This window comes from Staurois parvus, unplaced genomic scaffold (assembly GCF_062004578.1).
Source record: "Staurois parvus isolate SC_StPar_1 unplaced genomic scaffold, SC_StPar_1.0 ptg000648l, whole genome shotgun sequence".
Taxonomy (NCBI): Eukaryota; Metazoa; Chordata; class Amphibia; order Anura; family Ranidae; genus Staurois; species Staurois parvus.
Window position 1 is genome coordinate 1,242,948 of NW_028318444.1, and position 20,747 is coordinate 1,263,694.

Here is a 20,747-nt window from a genome sequence, read left to right on the forward strand (position 1 = left end):
TTGGGATGCCTGCCTTTACACACATGAACTTTAATGGCATTTGTGAGGTCAGGCGCTGATGTCGGACGAGAAGGCCTGGCTCGCAGTCTCCGCTCTAATTCATCCCAAAGGTCTTCTGTCGGGTTGAGATCAGGACTCTGTGCAGGCCAGTCAAGTTCCTCTGCCCCAAACTTGCTTATCCATGTCTTTATGGACCTTGCTTTGTGCACTGGTGCGCAGTCATGTTGGAATAGGAAGGGGATATCTCCAAATAGTTCCCGCAAAGTTGGGAGCATGAAATTGTTCAAAATGTTTTGGTATGCTGACGCCTTAAGATGGGTCATGCCCAACCCCTAAAAAGCAACCCCACACCATAATCCCCCCTCCACCAATATTTACCCTTGGCACAATGCTGTCAAGCAAGTACCGTTCTCCTGGTCAAACCCAGACATGTCCATCGGATTGCCAGACAGAAAGGTGTTATTCATCACTCCAGAGAACATGTCTCCACTGCTCTAGAGTCCAGTAGCGGTGTGCTTTACACCAATGCATCCGACACTTTGCATTGCACTTCGTGATGTAAGGCTTGGATGCAGCTGCTAGGCCTTGGAAACGCATTCCATGCAGCTCTCTACATACTGTTGTGTTAATCTGAAGGCCACACGAAGTTTGGAGGTCTTTATCTATTGAATCTGCAGTTGGCGACTTCTGCGCACTGTGCGCTTCAGCATGCTCTGACCCTGCTCTGTCCTTTTACATGGCCTACCACTTCATGGCTGAGTTGCTATTGTTCCCAGTTGCTTCCACTTTGTTATAAAACCACTAACAGTTGTCCGTGCAATATTTAGTAGCAAGGAAATTTCACGGATGGATTTATTGCACAGGTGGCAGCCTATCACGGTACTACGCTTGAATTCACTGAGCTTCTGAGAGCGACCGATTCTTTCACAAATTTTTGCAGAAACAGTCTGCATGCCTAGGAGCTTGATTTTATACACTTGTGGCAATGGAGGTGATTGGAACACCTGAATCCAATGATTTGGAGGGGTGGCTCAATACTTTTGGCAATATAGTGTATACAGTCAGGTCCATAAATATTGGGACATCAACACAATTCTAACATTTTTGGCTCTATATACCACCACAATGGATTTGAAATGAAAAATGTGCTTTAACTGCAGACTGTCAGCTTTAATTTGAGAGTATTTACATCCAAATCAGGTGAACGGTGTAGGAATTACAACAGTTTGCATATGTGCCTCCCACTTGTTAAGGGACCAAAAGTAATGGGACAGAATAATAATCATAAATCAAACTTTCGCTTTTTAATACTTGGTTGCAAATCCTTTGCAGTCAATTACAGCCTGAAGTCTGGAATGCATAGACATCACCAGACGCTGGGTTTCATCCCTGGTGATGCTCTGCCAGGCCTCTACTGCAACTGTCTTCAGTTCCTGTTTTTTCTTGGGGCATTTTCCCTTCAGTTTTGTCTTCAGCAAGTGAAATGCATGCTCAATCGGATTCAGGTCAGGTGATTGACTTGGCCATTGCATAACATTCCACTTCTTTCCCTTAAAAAACTCTTTGGTTGCTTTTGCAGTATGCTTTGGGTCATTGTCCTTATGCACTGTGAAGCGGCGTCCAATGAGTTCTGAAGCATTTGGCTGAATATGAGCAGATAATATTGCCTGAAACACTTCAGAATTCATCCTGCTGCTTTTGTTAGCAGTCACATCATCAAGAAATACAAGAGAACCAGTTCCATTGGCAGCCATACATTCCCACGCCATGAAACTACCACCACCATGCTTCACTGATGAGGTGGTATGCTTAGGATCATGAGCAGTTGCTTTCCTTCTCCATACTCTTCTCTTCCCATCACTCTGGTACAAGTTGGTCTTGGTCTCATCTGTCCGTAGGATGTTGTTCCAGAACTGTGAAGGCTTTTTTAGATGTCGTTTGACAAACTCTAATCTGGCCTTCCTGTTTTTGAGGCTCACCAATGGTTTACATCTTATGGCGAACCCTCTGTATTCACTCTGGGGAAGTCTTCTCTTGATTGTTGACTTTGACACACATACACCTACCTCCTGGAAAGTGTTCTTGATCTGGCCAACTGTTGTGAAGGGTGTTTTCTTCACCAGGGAAAGAATTCTTCGGTCATCCACCACAGTTGTTTTCCATGGTCTTCCGGGTCTTTTGGTGTTGCTGAGCTCACCGGTGCGTTCCTTCTTTTTAAGAATGTTCCAAACAGTTGTTTTGGCCACGCCTAATGTTTTTGCTATCTCTCTGATGGGTTTGTTTTGTTTTTTCAGCCTAATGATGGCTTGCTTCACTGATAGTGACAGCTCTTTGGATCTGATCTTGAGAGTTGATAGCAACATATTCCAAATGCAAATAGCACACTTGAAATGAACTCTGGACCTTTTATCTGCTCATTGTAATTGGGATAATGAGGGAATAACACACACCTGGCCATGGAACAGCTGAGAAGCCAATTGTCCCATTACTTTTGGTCCCTTAACAAGTGGGAGGCACATATGCAAACTGTTGTAATTTCTACACCGTTCACCTGATTTGGATGTAAATACACTCAAATTAAAGCTGACAGTCTGCAGTTAAAGCACTTCTTGTTTGTTTCATTTCAAATCCATTGTGGTGGTGTATAGAGCCAAAAATGATAGAATTGTGTTGATGTCCCAATATTTACGGACCTGACTGTATGTGTTTTAATGCAACGCAATGCAATACATGTAAATGCATATTAACACAATGCAAATCTATTGAGGAAAAAAAATTTTTTTTTTCCCTTACAAGGACCCATAAAAAGTTTACGTGCATAAAAACACATGTCAGCATATGTCAATGCTTGATAAAATGGAAGATGATACACATGCATTTTTCAAGCATTTCCATACAGTTTAATGCACATTTATGTGTGAACAGGCCCTAATAGATTGAGGCGACACCTCAGCCTCACAGAAAATGGATCACCCCTCCTCCTTCCCCCTCTGTCCACCAGCCCAAAGCAGATGGCTCATACTCTCAGATCTACAATAGCAGGAGTGCTAGTATTAACAGGAATGTGAAGTCACCGAGAATGATTGTGGGAATTTCAGAAGAGAGAAAGTAGGGTAGTCAGGCAGAGAAGTCATCAAGTAAAGTTGATACTGGTCTTGGGGCCGGTAGATCACAGCAATTGTTAAAGAAATGAAAGAAAATAGACCTATACAGTGATATTCAAATAATGAGAGGGACAGAGGGAGGATAGTGATGAACCTGAAAGGTGCACTGTGGGGATAAGAGGATTCCCACTCCACCTCCCTTGCATCCACTGGGTCTGGGGAGTAAGTCCAGAGAAGGCCACCATGGGAGAGGGAAGCAGGAGAAGCAGTGTCGGATTCATGAAGGCAGGTTTTGGTGACAGCAAGTAGATGAAAGGAGTAAGTGACAAAGAGGTCATGAGCAGAGGTGAGTTTGTTGCAGACAAAGCGGGCATTCCACAGGCCCAGGTCAGCGGGTTCTGGAAAGAAGAAGAATGGAAACTAAATTGTGTGGATTGTGGCTGCTGCCAGAGGGTACAGGGTGATGGGAGCATTGGGTACAGTTAAAAAAGGAGGCCCAGGGTTTGTAGAAATATCTCCAGAGGTTAGGAAAAGCACAAGGGTGAAGGAGGTAATATAAGAGTGCAATTTATATAAGGGGACATGCCTCAGGATCCTGGGGACTGTATTAGCATGTGGGATTATTATTAGGAGGAGATATATACAGATTGTGGGGTGGAGAAGAGAGGTGAAGGAAACAGAGTTTAAGGATAGAGAACATAACTGTGAAAGGGAGAGGTAGAGACCACATGTTACAGAGAGGAAGGAGAGCTGAATGGGGAAATGAGGTCACCTGGAGTCTCGTGTATTGCAAAGTAGCTTGCTGTAGATTATCACTTTGTGCAATCGCTCAAGTGCCACTTAATTAACAAACCCCACTTTATTGGATGAACCCCAACATGTTCCACCCTAGCATGTGTCCCCCATAAAGGTAGGCTAGCTTTATACTGTGGCGGGTGTGATGACATTTTGCAAGGAATCAATCAGGAGTTAATAATAGGCAACCAGCTTGCAGAGCAAACTTTTCACACCACAAACTTCAAGTAGACCAAGAAGGCAGGTTTGTAAAGATTAAGATAAATCCATAACGTAGGTAAGACACTTAAAGAAGAAAAAAAACCTAAACATCACAAAAATGTGAACAGAGCTACAGATGGATGTGACGCAGCAGTAACATAGATGCAGAGTTCATCATAAAGACATTAGGAGCATTCAGTCTGTATTCAGTTTAAGGTGGATGTGAAGCAGCAGTAACATAGATGTAGAGTTTATTTGTGAAGGGAGAAAAGAGATGTTCAGATGAGCAAAAGCAGAAGTGCCACTTAATTAATGAACCCCTTTTATTAGAAGAACCCCAATATGTGCCACCCTAGCATATGTCCCCCTAAATAAACATTGATAGGACAATCATTTTCTTTTAAGTGAGATTAGATTATCATGCACTTGCTACAAAATCATTTATATTATTTGAGTGTCTCAGAAATTGTACATTCATTCATTGAATGGCAGTGATTTTATACAACTTTTAGGGATTAAATACCTGAAAAGTCCTTCAAAAGCAGCTGCAGAGACAGGCGCAGCTTAAAGCCTTAATGCACAACGTCACATATAGCACTGCATCATCCGGGACAAATATAGATGTTTTTCCAACAAAATCATTATCAAAATGAATCCACTGAAGTTCCCGTTGAAGATACTGTGTACTCATCCCACGTAGACAGCGAAGGAAGGCATATTTAGATGCAGTACTATAGGCTTCCAAAGTATAGATTTCAGTATTAAAATGCAAGCTGAAGATAGCATTATCCTACAATAAAAAAAGTAAATAGTCATTTCACAGTTTACATGCAAAAATGAAAATTAGTTTAGTTTCCAGCGAACTGTATGTTCAAAATTGTGACTGTTTGAAAACTTGGGCAAAACCTGGGCAAAACTACAAGCATAAAGGAAATCTGTTAGCAGTTTTCTTTTCTTCGCATACACATATCTAAATCTCCCACTTATGAGTGGGACAGGTAATATGACATTTATTTTGGAAAGGGTAAAGAAACATTGGAAAATCTGGCATACTGTATGAATACAATTTCTGTTTCTTGCATTTGAGATTTCCCATCACGTCCTGTTCCTGTGGTCATACCAAAAGTGAGTAAACTCTCCCTACTGAGGACACAGTAAATGCAAAATCACAACTAAATAAACGTTATTTTAGTACTGTCTGTATTCCTTCTTCTTTTTTTTTTTATTTATTTTAAAAAGTGTGATATCATGTCCTCTTAACACTGACATATCAGTGTGAAATGAAAGAAATGCTGTACACAAAAACATAAAGTTACATTTTCTCATACTTTTTTTTTTTACCTACATAGTGGAAAAGCAACACTAAACCCCATTGGAAAAGATAAAAAGTGAGAGGGGATGAGTAACAAGAATAGAGAGGAGGGGAGAAGAAATGGGGAGAAGAGAAGAAAAAAAGGGGGGGCAGCAGGTTAGGAAAATAAGGGTGAGGGGGTGGGTAGGGGAAGAAATCCACCCATCCCCTTGGCCCGGAACCCTGAGAAACCTTGCACCTCCAAGAAATTAAGGCTAGGTTCACACCTATGCAGGTTGCGCTTGATCCATTTCTGCATTGCATGTTGCATTGCGTTTTTGCACCTGCATTTTGTGTGCATTTTTTCTCTGTTTTTGATGCTTTTTTTTCATTTTTAAATTTTTTTCTTGTTGTTAGGCAGGTTTAAAACGCAAATTGCATAAAAAATGCAGCAAAAACACACTACATGCTTTCCTGCAGTGTTTCCATTAAAGTCTATAGAAACAAAAACGCAACTTTTTACATTAAAAAAAGTCCTTGACCCTTTCCAAAAAATGCAACGGGTGAAAACGCAGAGATGTAAACATGTCCCATAGGAAATCATGTTAAATGGTCTGTACTACGTTTCTGCAAAATGCTGCGGAAAACGCTTAGGTGTGAACCTAGGGTAACAGATTATCATGGTATCCCACTCCAAACTATGATTGGGAAGCTAGTATAGTTTGATTTTTATAAAAGATATAGGGAGTCCAAATTTTTCCAGGATTTCTTGTTGTTGGTTCCAGCCAGCAAATCAGTACAACACTTTTTATCAAACCATATATAAATCAGAAGAAAGACCAGAAGGTATATTACAGCAAAAGTTAATATGTAATAAAGCATTAAAACATTACATGTTACTTTTTGTAACATGTACTGTGTGCATTCTTCAAAACAGACTAAAGTGCATATAATGCACTCATACAATTAAAATAGAAGTAAAGCCAAAGTTTGTTTGGCTGTAATTCACCTGTGGATCACAGGAGTGCAGTTCATTCTGTACTCCTGTGACCCATTTTCAGCAGACAGCAGGCTAAGGTCCACTGTCGGCTGACATCACAGCTGTTCCAGGTTGGGAAAAATTGTGACCATAATTGTGACCAGAATCCACCCAGGAGCCTGGACAGGCACCTGGACCGGCACCTGGTTCAGCCTCTCAGAGAGCCACTGAGAGCCTGAGCCAGCCCTTCCTAGCCCTTCCTGCCTCCTCCACAGCGGTAACTGACAGCTACCAGCTCTCTGCTCAGAGCGGCGCATTTTGTACAAAGGTACAGTGGGGAAAATAATTATTTGATCTTGTGCAGATTTTGTAAGTTTGCCCATTTACAAAGAAATGAAGGGTCTATTATTTTTATCATAGGTGTATTTTAACCGCTTAAGGACCGAACTATAGCAGATATACTGCTACAGGGTGGCACCTGTGTGCAGGATCACGTATATATACATCATTCGGCATCTCCTACCCGCGCCGCCATTCATGCCCGCGGATGTCAATCACTTAGTCCCGGCCCGTAATTACCCACCAGCGCCCAGTGATTACTGAGCATCTCTGACGGGGAGGGAGATTGTTTTGTTTACAACAATATTCCTCCTTGTCAGCTCGAGCCCACTGCTCGGGATGGCTGTGCACAATACAGCCATCCCGATCAGTGTGCTTACAGTGAAAAACACCCCCCTCCCCACCCCCTAGTAAAACACTCCCAGCACACAGTAAACCTTAGATCGCCCCTCACATTAACCCTTTCCTGCCCAGTGTCATTAGTACAGTGTCAGTGATTTTTTTAGCATTGATCACTGTATTGATGTCACTGGGGATGTCAGTGACACCAAGTTAGTCCCCCCCCCAGTGTCAGAATGGCCGCCGCAGTCCCGCTAAAAGTTGCTGATTGCCGCCATTACTAGTAGAATAAAAAAAAAAATCCCATTATCTATACCGCCATTTGTAAAAGCTATAACTTTCACGTAAACCAATTAATTTACACATATTGGGATTTTTTTTTAGCAAAGACATGTAGCAGAATATATTTTGACCTAAATTTATGCAGAAATTAGATTTTTTAAAACTTTTTTACTGGACATGTTTAATAGCAAAAAGTTCAAAATATTGTTTTTTTTTCTCAAAATTGTTGGTCTTTTTTTGCTTATAGCGCAAACAATAAAAAACGCACAGGTCATGAAGGGGGGGGGTAAATTCTCAGGAGGGCAATTGGTTAAGAAGGTGCTCCTAATGACAACTTGTTATGTGTATAAAAAACACCTGTCCACAAAATCTCTTTTTTGTGCACCACCATGGGCAGGACCAAAGAGCTGTCAAAGGACGTCAGGGATAAGATTGTAGACCTGCACAAGACTGGAATGGGTTACAAGACGATCAGCAACAAGCTTGGTGAGAAGAAGACAACTATTGGAGCGATAATTCGCAAATGGAAGAAACACAAAATAACCATCAACCGCCCTTTGTTTGGAGTTCCATGCAAGGTTTCCCCTCATGATCTAAGGATAATCATGAGAAATGTGAGGGATGAGCCCAGAACTACACAGGAGGAGCTTGTGAATGATCTCAAGGCAGCTGGGGCCACAGTCACCAAAAAAACACCTATAACACAATATGCCACCATGGATTGAATCCTGCAGCGCCTGCAAGGTCCCCCTCAAGAAGGCACATGTACAGGCCCATCTGAAGTTTGCTAGTGAACATCTGAATGATTCAGGGAAGAATTGGGAGAAAGTGGTGTGGTCAGATGAGACCAAAATTGAGCTCTTTGGCATTAACTAGACTTGCCGTGTTTAGAGGAAGAAAAATGCTGACTATGACTCTAAGAACACCATCCCTACAGTCAAGCATGGAGGTTGAAACATTATGCTTTGGGGCTGTTTCTCTGATAAAAGTACAAGTGCAACTTTGCCGCATTGAGGGGCGAATGGATGGGGCCATGTACTGTAAAATCTTGGATGAGAACCTTCTTCCTTCAGACAGAACATTGACGATGGGTCGAGAATGGGTCTTCCAGCATGACAATGACCCAAATCATACCACCAAGGCAACAAAAGAGTGGCTCAAGAAGAAACACGTTAGGGTCATAGAGTGGCCTAGCCAGTCTGCAGACCTTAATCCTATAGAAAATGTATGGAGGGAGCTGAAACTTTGAGTTGCCAAGCGACAGCCAAGAAACCTTAAGGATTTGGAAAAGATCTGTAAAGAAGAGTGGATCAAAATCTCTCCTGAGATGTGCGAAAACCTGGTAACCAACTAGAAAAGAACTAAAAAACATCTTATCTGTGCTTGCCAACAAGGGTTTCACCTCCAAGTAATAAGTTATGTATAGCTTGGGGATCAAATATTTATTTTACTTACTGAACTGCAACTCAATTTATACCATTTGTATCATGTGTTTTTCTGGATTTTTGGTTGACATTCTGTCTCTATCATTTAAAATACACCTATGATAAAAATTATAGACCTTTAATTTCTTTGTAAGTGGGCAAACTTACAAAATCTGCAGAGGATCAAATAATTATTTTACCCACTGTATATATCGCAATGACACAAGTGACATTATCAGGCAACAGATTAACTTTTAGGAACTCATTACCCATCTCATGGTGACAAGCATCAGACTGGCCCAATACCAGTGCAACAGTGTGTATACTGTAAGCTTCATTACATACACAAGAGTTTGCCAATAATGTGAATTCCTGTGAACTTTTTAGTACATTGTATGAGCTGGACAATGTTCTTCGCTCGTGGCCAGAAATTGATCAAATATTTTTATATAAATACTTTTATATGCTTAAAGGGGAATGCTGTGGACTTTGATGTAAAGTGGAACACTGCGGACTGTGATGTAAAGGGGAACTCTGATGTAAGGGGGTGTCTGGTCACCAGAGCCCCCCCTTACAAAAGAGTCCCCATAGTTCCCCTAACATCAGAGTCCTTGGAGTTCTCCATGACTGCGGTGATGATTCAAGAGGTATCTGGTCATCAGAGCCCCCCTTACACAAGAGTCCCCATAGTTCCCCTTACATCAGAGTCCTTGGAGTTCTCCATGACTGATGTGATGATACAAGAGGTATCCATAGATAGTGAACATGATGCAAGAGATGGTTAGAGACTGCAGGCATGATACTAGAGATGGTTAGAGACTGTGTACATGGCACAGGAAATGGTCAGAACCTGCAGACATGGCACAAGAGATGTTCAGAGACTGCAGACATGGCACCAGAGATGATCAGAGACTGCAGGCATGGCACAAGAGATGGTCAGAGACTTTGTACATGATGAAAGAGATGGTCAGAGACTGCTGACATGGCACAAGAGATGGTCAGAGTCTGCGGACAGACATGATTCAAAAGATAGTCAAAGACTGAAAACATGGCACAAAAAATGGTCAGAGACTGCAGAGAGTCTGCAGGCATGATACTAGAGATGGTCAGAGACTGCGGACATGGCACAAGAGATGGTTAAAGATTGCAGAAATGATAGTAAAGATGGTCAGAAACTGCGAACATGGCACAAGTGATGGTTAGAGACTACATGATACTAGAGATGGTCAGAGACTGGTTTAGCAGACTTGCCTGGTTTACTCACTGTGTTTGTGTCCCTCTTCTCAGCATGGTGTGTGTCCTCAATGGCAATGCAGAGTCAGTACAATGTCTTTCTGCTTCAGTGTCATCTTGTCAGGCTGGTGGGAGGAGATTGCACCGGAGGGAACAGCGAGACTGTTAGCAGCTATTGGCAGAAGATGGAGTAGTGGATCCAAGCAGTATTGTAGCCGGGGAGAGGATCAGCTGTGGAACGGGAGCTCCAGTGAAGTAAATTCTCTCATACCATGCTTGGCCATGCTCCCTCTAGTCCTTCTTAGTTTTTTTTAAAAGGCACCAAACAGAGCCATGACAACACTGGCTGCGTGCTCCAGCCACCCCCCTAGACATACATTTGGTAACCTTGCGCCAGACCCGATACGTGTGTATCATGGGCTGTCCCACCCTGATGGCAGCCCTGCAGATGGATGCCCCTCTAGGAAGGGCCTACAGGGCCTATTGGGAAATCCTGTCCTGTCTCCACTGTGTTTCTCTAACACTTTTTGGATTGTGATTCAATTCCTGGATTATGTTTGTGAAGAAGATGTTTCAGTAGCAGAGATGTGATCAGAAAATTCTATTAATCATATATACGTCAATGGTACAGCTGTGCACATTTGAGATCGCTTTAGGACAGGTGCCCAAATAACTGGTCAGTCTACCCATATAATTCAGTAACATGTTAATTTTGCTGCACAAGACATTCAATGAGGATATCATTTGTAACGTCCTCCAGGTTTGTTAGGTAGCTGAGTAGCAGCCTGGGGGATGAGGTAGTGAAGTTACCTCAGGACAGGCAGGGAGGCTCTATCAGGTCAGGGCTTCTGGAGCCCTCCCACCTTTCTAGAAACCTGAGAGCTTTCTGGAAGAGGGGTGGAGGAAGGAAGGAGGCCCAGATTTGCATGTTTGAGGGACTCTGGCCAATCCCCTGGCAGGAGGCTGGGCATGGTGACCAGGGCAACTCTCAAATGTGACAGAGCATGGGGGGAGGTGCCCAGTGTTGGGTAGAAGATGGATTGAGGAAGGCTGGTGTGAGGAGCCTGGGAGGGAACACCAGGGAGAGGAGCCCACATACAGGCAGGTTACTGGAAAACAGGATCTCCACTGCCTCAATGTCTCCTGGGAGGACAGCCTGTGAAGCAGGGAAGGAGCCAGCCGAGCGTAAGGCCTGAAGGCAGCCACCATCCCACTGAGCTAACAGTAGAGGACAGAGTGAACACTTTTACACCCCCTGGGCCAGATAAGGAGAGAGGGCAGTTAGGTGCAACACCCAACTACCTTCTCATCTCGAACTGTTCCAAATTGACAGCTCTTGGGCCTCCTTACCCAGAGATACTCTTAGGCTGCCGAATGAAGAGGAGGAATCATCCAGGGCTTGAGGAGGTACACCAGAACGTTTTTAGTGCTCTTTCAAGAGAGACTGTTACTAATTCGCATTTTTGTACATAGTTACTAAGGAGTTATCCTCAGGTTGTACAGTTCCCTGGGCATCCCATATACATCTAGACCCTATCCAAGTTTGACCCCTTTATAAAATCATAAAACCAAGCTCGAGGACTGTTTACTGACTCCAGTGTACAAAGTGTGGGAAATGCTTGTTGCCTGGCTGTGCAAAGCTTAGGGGGACCCAATAAAATCCAGCAGCCCTTATGAGGGTAGTGCTATACATATATTAGTCAGTGGTACAGTTGTGAACATCAGAGACTGCTTGGTGCTCAAATAAATCATCAATCCACCCAAAAGGAATTAGAAATGTATTGATGTGAGTAAGTAGAAACCCTCTCAATGACTGTAGGAAAATCCTTCTGGCAACATAATTGGCTCTGCCTCAGATTGCTTGAAAAGCAAAATAATTGAGTAAGTAACTGCTGCATACTTCCTATACCAATGTAGTGAAAAATCCAGCAGCAAACAAGAGACTCCCTGTAATGTTCATAAAAGTCTCCAGCACCTACCCAAAAATAAAACACTAGTTTTGATCATAGTTAAATAGTCTGTGACCTGAGTGCTAGTAGACCATGGGTTCTCCAGTATCTCCAACTGTTTTCTATGGATGTTCTGAAACTTCTGAATTTCTGTTACTTGCCTCTATATTATTTACATTATAAAGGTACTCCCTTTTATCCCTCTCACATGAGTCATTTTCAAAATTCTATGGACAGGTTAATGTCCTACTACAACAAAGAAGCACACAAAGAAGCCTAAAGTGAGTGGGAGAAAGCCACACAAACTCAATGTAGAGAGCATCTCTAGGACCTCTTTATAGGCATGCTAATCATGTGTGGCTAAAGCACTCCTATGTTGGGTCTAAGTGCAACAAAATGGTATACTAATACTGCCATGAGTTATACAATGGTATCTTAGCTGGATTCAACTTCTGTTTGTGGAATAAGATGTAATAAGATAGCTATATCTCTCTGAATAAAGAAATAAAATCTATAAAGGCCATTAGGACTGTCAAGTGTACTATGAAGAACACATAACAGTGTTGATCAATGTAATGAAATGATAACCTGTAGAAATGCTTTAATTATGGTTTTATATGTTGTAATAAAGCATGTCATTTTATTTCTGAGAACTTGACTAACAGTGTGATATCAGTAAATAATTGCTACATAATTTATTCACTCTGATGTAGTGACAGCTATAAAGGATACATAATGCTTGGTTTTTTTTTTTGTTTTTGTTACCTTTGTGGCAAGTCTGGCATACTCACAGTGAATATACCAAAACTCTATTACCTTAAAGTGTTACTAAACCACCAAAAGTAAAATCAGTCTACCGTATATATGCAATAACGCATGCTTGTTACAGTCACTGTGGAACTTAAGGGGTTAATCCTCTGCATTGTGTAAAAGGGATGTTTGATCCTATCGTCTCTGATCCTCCCCTTCTTCCACTGTCCCCGGCTCATCTCCTGATAGAACTGAGCCTTAAGGGCAAGCTGCACATGCTCAGTTTGGTGGGTGTTGCTAGAGAGGTTTTTTTTCTTGGGAGAGTGCATGTGATCAACACAGAGCCAATCAGCACTGTCCAGACAGAGGGTCAGGGTTTATACAGTCTCATAGGACAGTGAGAGGAGAATTTAAAATCCTCCTACAAGCTTTAACCAGTGCATACAAGTGATAGAAGTCACAAGATTGCTATATACTGCTGATGGGAAAAGGTATTTAGCAGTTTATATTTACTAAAATAATTGCATTTCCATGTTCTGTGTACTGTGGGAGACCAGATAGAGTGAATGCAGGGTCCTGGGTTTAGTAACACTTTAAAGCGGAGCTCCACCCAAAAGGGTAAGTTCCACTTTAAGGACTGCTCCCCCACTCCCCCACTCCCCATTAAGGATTGGCACCTTTGGGGGTCGGGATGGGAGCAGGTACCCGTATTTGACAGGCACCCGCTCCCACTTCCGGTCCAATCGCCAAGGCGATCAGAAACGGAAGGTGTCCTCCCTCCCTCTCTTCCTGCAGTCTTTTGGGACACGTGACAGGTCCCAGAAGACTACAGGACCATTTAGGAAGCGAAGCGCTACTCGCGCATGCGCAGAGGGTACCCGGCCATGAAGCTGCAAGCTATCACAGCTGGGTGTCCACACTGAAGATGCCGGCCTCCTGGAATCCAGGACTGAAGGTGAAACCGGCACACCACGGGACCGAGGGACAGGTTAGTGGCTGTTTTTTTCTTAGTTTAGTGAATGTGGTGAAAATACAGTTTCCAAAAATACCCAATCAAGTGCAAAATTTAAAAAAATAATAATATTTTTGCTTGAACATGATTGGATGATGGACGTCAGAGCGGCTTCCACTTATTCACTTAACTAAGGGTACATTCCCTTGAAAATTGAACAGCCTGTTTGCCTTTAGTAAATCCTACCCTGAGCATTTTGCTTCATTTTTTATAACAGAGAACAAAGACTTTTTGACCTCTAAAGGGTTCTGTTCCATGCACTAATTAGGCTCAGTTCACGCTGCTGCGACCCCAAAGTCGTGTCACTTGCTTGTGACTTTTATGATTTAACATTGCAGTCTATGGAACTCAAGTCACACCAACATCACGGAAAAGTAGTGCAGGAACCTTTTTATGGCTGCCGCTTGAGTTGCATTGATTAAGATGGCACCCACTGAAATGTGTTTTGACTTGTCGTGTGACTTTATGTATCGCAAATCCCATGATAAGTTGCAGCAATGTACACCAGGGTTTAGTCTTTTGCCCTTTGGACATAATTTTGGACATTTTTTGCCCTGATATAAAAAATGAAGCTAGTGACAGAACACAAACAAGATATGATTTGTCACTTGTTACTAAGCAATTATCAGACTTAAACATTTCTCTCTGCTTGCATCATACAACGGAATGTTTGTCATAATTCTCTGGTTCTTCATAAGCAGCACCTACGTCAACTATATTAGGAACATTTCCTGATATAGAAGAATACATGACTAAAAGCTTTTTCACAACAGATATTTTCAGCACAGGCAAAATGAGTGGACATAAGCAATTGCACTGATTTCAGTAATACCTTCTAAATTCCTTCTAATGTGAAACTCAGCAAGTTGGAAAATTTGGAATGTTATCATTCAAGCCAACAGAAGTTGGGTTCTTCAATGATGCAACACAAGAATTGCACGTCAGTCTGCAGTCATAAAACAGGACTATAATGGTTTGGGGGTCACATTTAAAGCGGAACTTCACTCACTTAATCAACAGTGACTTTTTAAAATCCTTATGCTGCTAGCATTAGTAAAATTTTAGGAAAGTACCATATTTACTTGTTTTAAACATTTTTTTCACATTTCCTAAGTTACTTTCATTGGTTTTCATGCCTAAGCACATGCCATTATACATCCCGGGTGCCTTAAGAAGGGGAGGAGGGGTTTTCTAAGCTAAGCACACCCTCTTGCCTGTCTGAACTAAGGGCAGATGGATTCAAGGAAGTAAATGCTATATGAATCATCTGCCCTTACTCAAGATGGCCATAGCCTTAAATGCTAGGGGGTGTTTTTCAAAGTGATTTCTCAACAAAACAAAGCATGGAAACATGGATGGATGGGGGAGTTTGCTTTGAATATTAAGAATGAATTAAATAGTGTTTTTGGCTTGTGTTGATCAGATGCAGTGTAGTTCTGCTTTAACCTCCCTGGCGGTATTCCCGAGTGTAGCTCGGGGTAAAGTTTCAGTACCAAAAGCGGTAACCCCGAGCTACACTCGGGCTTACCATGCGGCGCTGCTCCACGATCCCTCGATCACTTACCTTGTCTTGCGCTCCCGCGATGTCCCTCTTGCAGTGTCCCCGGCAATGTAATCCGGCGGATGCCAGCATCTGTCGTCTGGGTTCCGTCCCCTGCGAGCGTCGGGACGTACGGGGGATGGAAATTTGAAAATGACAAAAAGTGACATTCACTAAAATCACATAGTAAAACATTACTGTATCAAACCATTTCACATACATTTTGTCCCTAGTGCTTTGTCCTGTGCCCTGCCTGCATTTTTACTGTTCTTTCTGCCTGGAAACTGAGAAAAGTCCATGGCATCCAAAAAGCATCCCTTTAGGTCAAAAGCGGTTTTAGACCTGCCAGAGAACAGCGATAGTAAATTAGAACCACTTGCAGAATTGAGTGATAATGATTTGTGGGGAAATTCGTCATCAGACACTGAAAACGATTTTGCGACTTTGCTCAGTGATGTGCGAACTTGCGCTATTTTTCAAATTTCAGTGTTTTTGGTTTGATTATATTATTGAATTAAATTTGTTATTATATTATTATTTTCTATGATTATTTATTAAATTATATTTTATGATTTCGTGTTTCCAGTTTTATCCTACCCGGGATGTTTACTAGACTCTTGTTCGGACAGATTTCAGTGAGTTATTAAGAGAGGGAATTGGATCTGTGATGTCACCGGACCCATGACTTCTTGAATACAGGTATGTATAAATATTATTTCAATCAAAAAGGGTGTTGGGTGATTGGGAGGATTAGGGTCATCAATGGAATGAGGGTTTAACTTGATTTAGCTCCTCTGAGCATTCATTTGTGACTCAGATTTTACTTTTTAGTACAGTACAGGAGAAATAAAGGGAGAATGTGACAGTTTTATTGTCCTATATATAAAGAATTGTTCTGCCACATTTATGTATGAGACTTCTTTGTGATTTGCACACTTATCCACTTACCTGTGATTGATCAATGCCATCAATTAATGTCAAATCCTTCAACAGCCACATGGCCTTTGATTCATATTTTAAAACCATTTTCTTCTCTGTAACAGTTAGCCAAGTCAGGCAGACATCATTTGTTGTAGACACTATGATACCAAATAATAAATATCACCTTCAAGTACAAAGAAAATGCATTTAGCAGTGTGAACTTTACTGTTTTTCAAATGTAAATGTACACTCTTTCTACATAATCAGTCTAGTTATAAACAATTATGCTACAGATGGCAATGTCTTTCTTTATGGTGTTATCATGTGTAGTATTTTTGGGAATAGGAATTTTGTCAGGAAATTTACCCTTAAAACTTATGAGAAGGGAATAATGGGGGAGAGGGTTAGACCCTTTGTTGGGTTTTCACTGCTATCTAGGGCTCTGTTAGAGAGAATTCCTTCACTTCCTGTACTACTGACAATGCTTTACCAGGGAAGAAGTCAGGGGAACTCTCCAACACTGATACAGACAGAAATAAAACTTTTTTTTTCAGTACAACAGGGTGAGGCTTTTATTTCTGTTAAGCTTTTATTTCTGCTTGTGTCCCTGTTTTAGATTTTCCCCCACTTGTCAAGTGAAACCATTTTCAGTCAGAGGAAATCTGAATAGCAGTAAAAATGTAACAGGAACTCTAGTCTTTGTCTACTCCATCCAAAACTAAAAATGTTTTAAACTTGACATGTACTTTACTATATATATATATATATATATATAGCCATAATTTTCCTTTTTTTTTTTATTTTGAGTAAGGAATGTTTAAAATGCATGTCAGTTAATTTATTACTGTTTGTGTCCCATTGGGGAAATTTCTCTTAATTATTTTGTCCTAGAGACAAAACAGAAAGCGAGAGGTAATTGCTCCAAACTCAGGGGAATGCTCCTCTTAAACCAGAAGGTGTTACCATTTGAAGGCATAACTCTCATATTTAACATAAACTCAAGGTGATTTCTGCCATTCCTTTTTCTATCCTAACAGTGCCTGCCACAGAGGCTGTTGTAAGCTCTTTATCTCTCCTTTTTCCATGTCACAATCCCTAGATAGCAGCAGTAAAGTGCCAGCGCACAAATTAACCTTATACACTACATCTACCCGAATACAATGACATTACCCCTCCTTTCCTGACTGGCTGGACTCATTTTTGTCTTCTTATTGCCTGAGGTCATACAATATTTTTATAAAATTCTCATTCATGCTATGAAAGCTTCTCTAAGCAATGGGTGCTGAGGCTGCACGAATACAATAGCCAGCAGCACTATTTCTGCCTTTTTTATGTGGTTTAGGGTGGATGGAGGATAAATCAAGCATTCTCTCCATGTATGGCTAACTTTACAGTAAAAGAACTTTGTACAGTAAAGCAATAACACAGAATTACATAAGATTGTTCTGCCTGAATGCAAGACACGTAATTTCCTATTTATTTGTAAATTAACGGTTGTATCCCTGTGTGTTTTCATAATTATCTTGAATTTCCATGTAAATATATATAGTATTTAAATGTATGAACAAATCACCAATAACGTTTTAACCCTTAATCAACCCCAAAAATATAATTAAATGAGATTTCAAGATAGGGATAGGCTTTTAAGATGGACAAAGCACTTGGTGGTATTATTCTTTAAGTCAGCACTCCTTAAAAAAGGTTAAAATAACTTACATTAACAGAAAATGTTTGATACAAAAACTGAATTGTTTTGGGTGAACTTAGCACCCAAATGCCCAAAATCAAATATTTGCTGTAAACTTCTCATTTATTCCACTGGGTGAACCAATCTGCTCTATGGACTGAAAAAAGGGTTCTTTGAAGCCCTAAATAGTCCATGTGTTTTTCGTTCATAGGAAGCTTGTACATCAAAGAAGAGCTTGATTTCCTCATCCACTAAGGAAATGCTATACTTTGTAATCCTGGCAGCCTAATATAGGAGCAGGACTGGTATCTGCTCCTTTGTGCAAGGAGGAACAGGATGAGCACTGCCAGAGCCCTACAAAATGACCTCCAGCAGGCCACTGGTGTAAATGTCTCTGACCAAACAATCAGACACACACTTTATGAGGGTGGCCTGAGGGCCCAACATCCTCTAGTGGGCCCTGTGCTCACTGCCCTGCACCAAAAAGCTCAACTGGCATTTGCCATTGAAAACCAGAATTGGCAGGTCCCTCACTGGTGCTCTGTGCTTTTCACAAAAGAGAGCAGATTCACCCTGAGCACATGTGAAAGTTGTGAAAGGGTCTGGAGAAGCCATGGAGAATGTTATGCTGCCTGTAACATCATTTAGCATGACTGATTTGGTGGTGGGTCAGTGATGGTCTGGGAAGGCATATCCATGGAGGGACGCACAGACCTCTACAGGCTAGACAATGACACCCTGACTGCCATTAGGTATCGGGATGCAATTCTTGGACCCCTTGTCAGACCTTACACTTGTGCAGTGGATCCTGGGTTCCTCCTGGTGTACGACAATGCCCAGCCTCATGTGGTGAGAGTATGCAGGCAGTTCATAGATGATGAAGGAATTGATACCATTGAATGGCCCCCACACCCACACTCTCCAGACCTAAATCCAATAGAACACTTCTGGAATATCATGTTTTGGTCCATCCGATGCCACCAGGTTGTACCTCAGACTTTCCAGGAGCTCAGGGATGCCCTTGTCCAGATCTGGGAGGAAATACCCCAGGACACCATCTGTTGTTTCTTTAGGAGCATGCGCCAACATTGTCAGGCATACATACAAGCACGTGGGGGCCAAACAAACTACTGAGTACCATTTTGAGTTGCTGCAATTACATTTTAGCAAAATGGACTAGCCTGCTGCATAATTTTTTCTTTGAATTCAGTCCTCTGTAGGTTGATAATTTTCATTTCCATTAAACGATGAGGCATCCTCATGTTTCTAACACATTACCCAGTCCATATCAGTATATATCCAACATGATATTTTTCCCCATTGAGATCTGATGTGTTTTCAAAGTGTTCCTTTAATTTTTATAAGCAATATATGTACAATAGAAGCATGTTCCCCACTGGGTCCATTGTGCTCCATGACCAGAGGCTCAATGGTTAGGGGTAGGATGTGCATTACTCTCCTCAAGTGGCCCAGGTAATATGAGAGGACTCGTTTGTTTTCAAAGCATCAGGCAAATTGAAGATATTCATATGGCAAAACAAATCTTTGATATGTCCATTATTCCAATTCTGTGTTCTCAGTTTGCCGAAAATAGCAGTAGTGTAGGACTGAAAGTGGAATATAATACAAAAAAAATTCAAATCTAGATAACATGTGAAATGAATTAACAATTTACTATTGCCAGCTGGACAGCATTCTACTGTGCAAAATTAAATTGCCTACAAAATATACATTGTTTCTTGTGCTATGCTTAGAGAATGTACCAGCAGTTGAGCAGGAAAGTCCTGGTATTGTGAGTTGAATGGCTTTGTCAGAAAGGAGCACAATGTTGGGAGATGGGATGTGATTATGAAATGTTGATCAGTGGTGATGTCATAGGTGTGCTTATGTTGTCTCTGAACCTGCAGGATACATGGCAGCATGTGTTAAACATTTGAAATATTCCCTGAACCCTTAGGGGAGGCAGAGGTGGTGTGCCCAGAACACAAGTTCTTATGTTTTTTAGGAGTGCAGTAGCCTAGTGTGATATAACAGCACATGGATCAATAAAAAAAAACACTTATTTTGATGACTGTGCATAATTTAAAGTTAAATGTTGTGCTTTACTGGAATATATCTTTAATTCGTTTAAAAAGTTTCTAGAATATAGACATAATAAAAGCATAGCACTGAAGAGTTGAGCTTGGCTAAAAAGGAGAAAAGTATGACTGGTTAAACTTTCATAATGACATTATTACAGTTATTTTCATTACCTCCTCATGACCAGTTTATATATATTTAGATATAGGAATACATTTCTTTTTAGTTCCTTTTTTTATACATATATTGTTTCCTGTGTACGTGTGTTTGTGTGTGGATGTCGGGTGACGCGGAAGAGCAATTGCAACAGTGTATTTCTATTAAATATAAACACACAGGCGTATATTGTGTATTTGCAATAAGGAGATTTGTAAAATGCATTGCAGTGCTTGCCTTTTTTTAAACTTTGTTAGGCTTGACGGTTCATTCACCACTTTAACTCCAGAAGGTTTTACCCCCCTCATGCCCAGGCCATTTTTTGCTATTCAGCACTGTGCTACTTAAACTGGCAATCGCACAGTCATGCACCACTGTACCCATATGAAATTTATTTAATTCTTTTTTCATACAAATGGAGCTTTCCTTTGGTGGTATTTGATCACCACTTTTTTTGTTATATGAAAAAGACATAACATTTTGTAAAAAACAAACAAGCAATATTTTATTTATTACAGGTACTTATAAAGTGCTGTCAATTTATGCAGTTCTTTAACCCTAACCCCAAGGGGCGCATAATCTAAGGTCCCTAACTCACATTCACATCTGATGTAATGGGGGGGATGCTGCCTAATGCAGTCCAATGGGGCTGGTGTGAATGTGTCT

The 20,747-nt window shown here is 41.3% G+C and overlaps 1 protein-coding gene across 1 annotated transcript in view; it reads right to left on the bottom strand.

The window, feature by feature from the left end:
• Window positions 1-4,294: 4,294 nt before the first annotated feature.
• The window catches only part of LOC149448908 (exocyst complex component 1-like), a 37,576-nt gene continuing 21,123 nt past the window's right edge, over window positions 4,295-20,747 (bottom strand). Inside the window, exons 2-3 of the mRNA XM_089694053.1 lie at window positions 16,187-16,317; window positions 4,295-4,890 (exon numbers count right to left, since the gene is read on the bottom strand). Of these exons, the coding sequence (XP_089550179.1) occupies window positions 4,636-4,890; window positions 16,187-16,317 (386 nt within the window). The 3' untranslated portion in view covers window positions 4,295-4,635. The remainder of the gene's footprint in view (window positions 4,891-16,186; window positions 16,318-20,747) is intronic.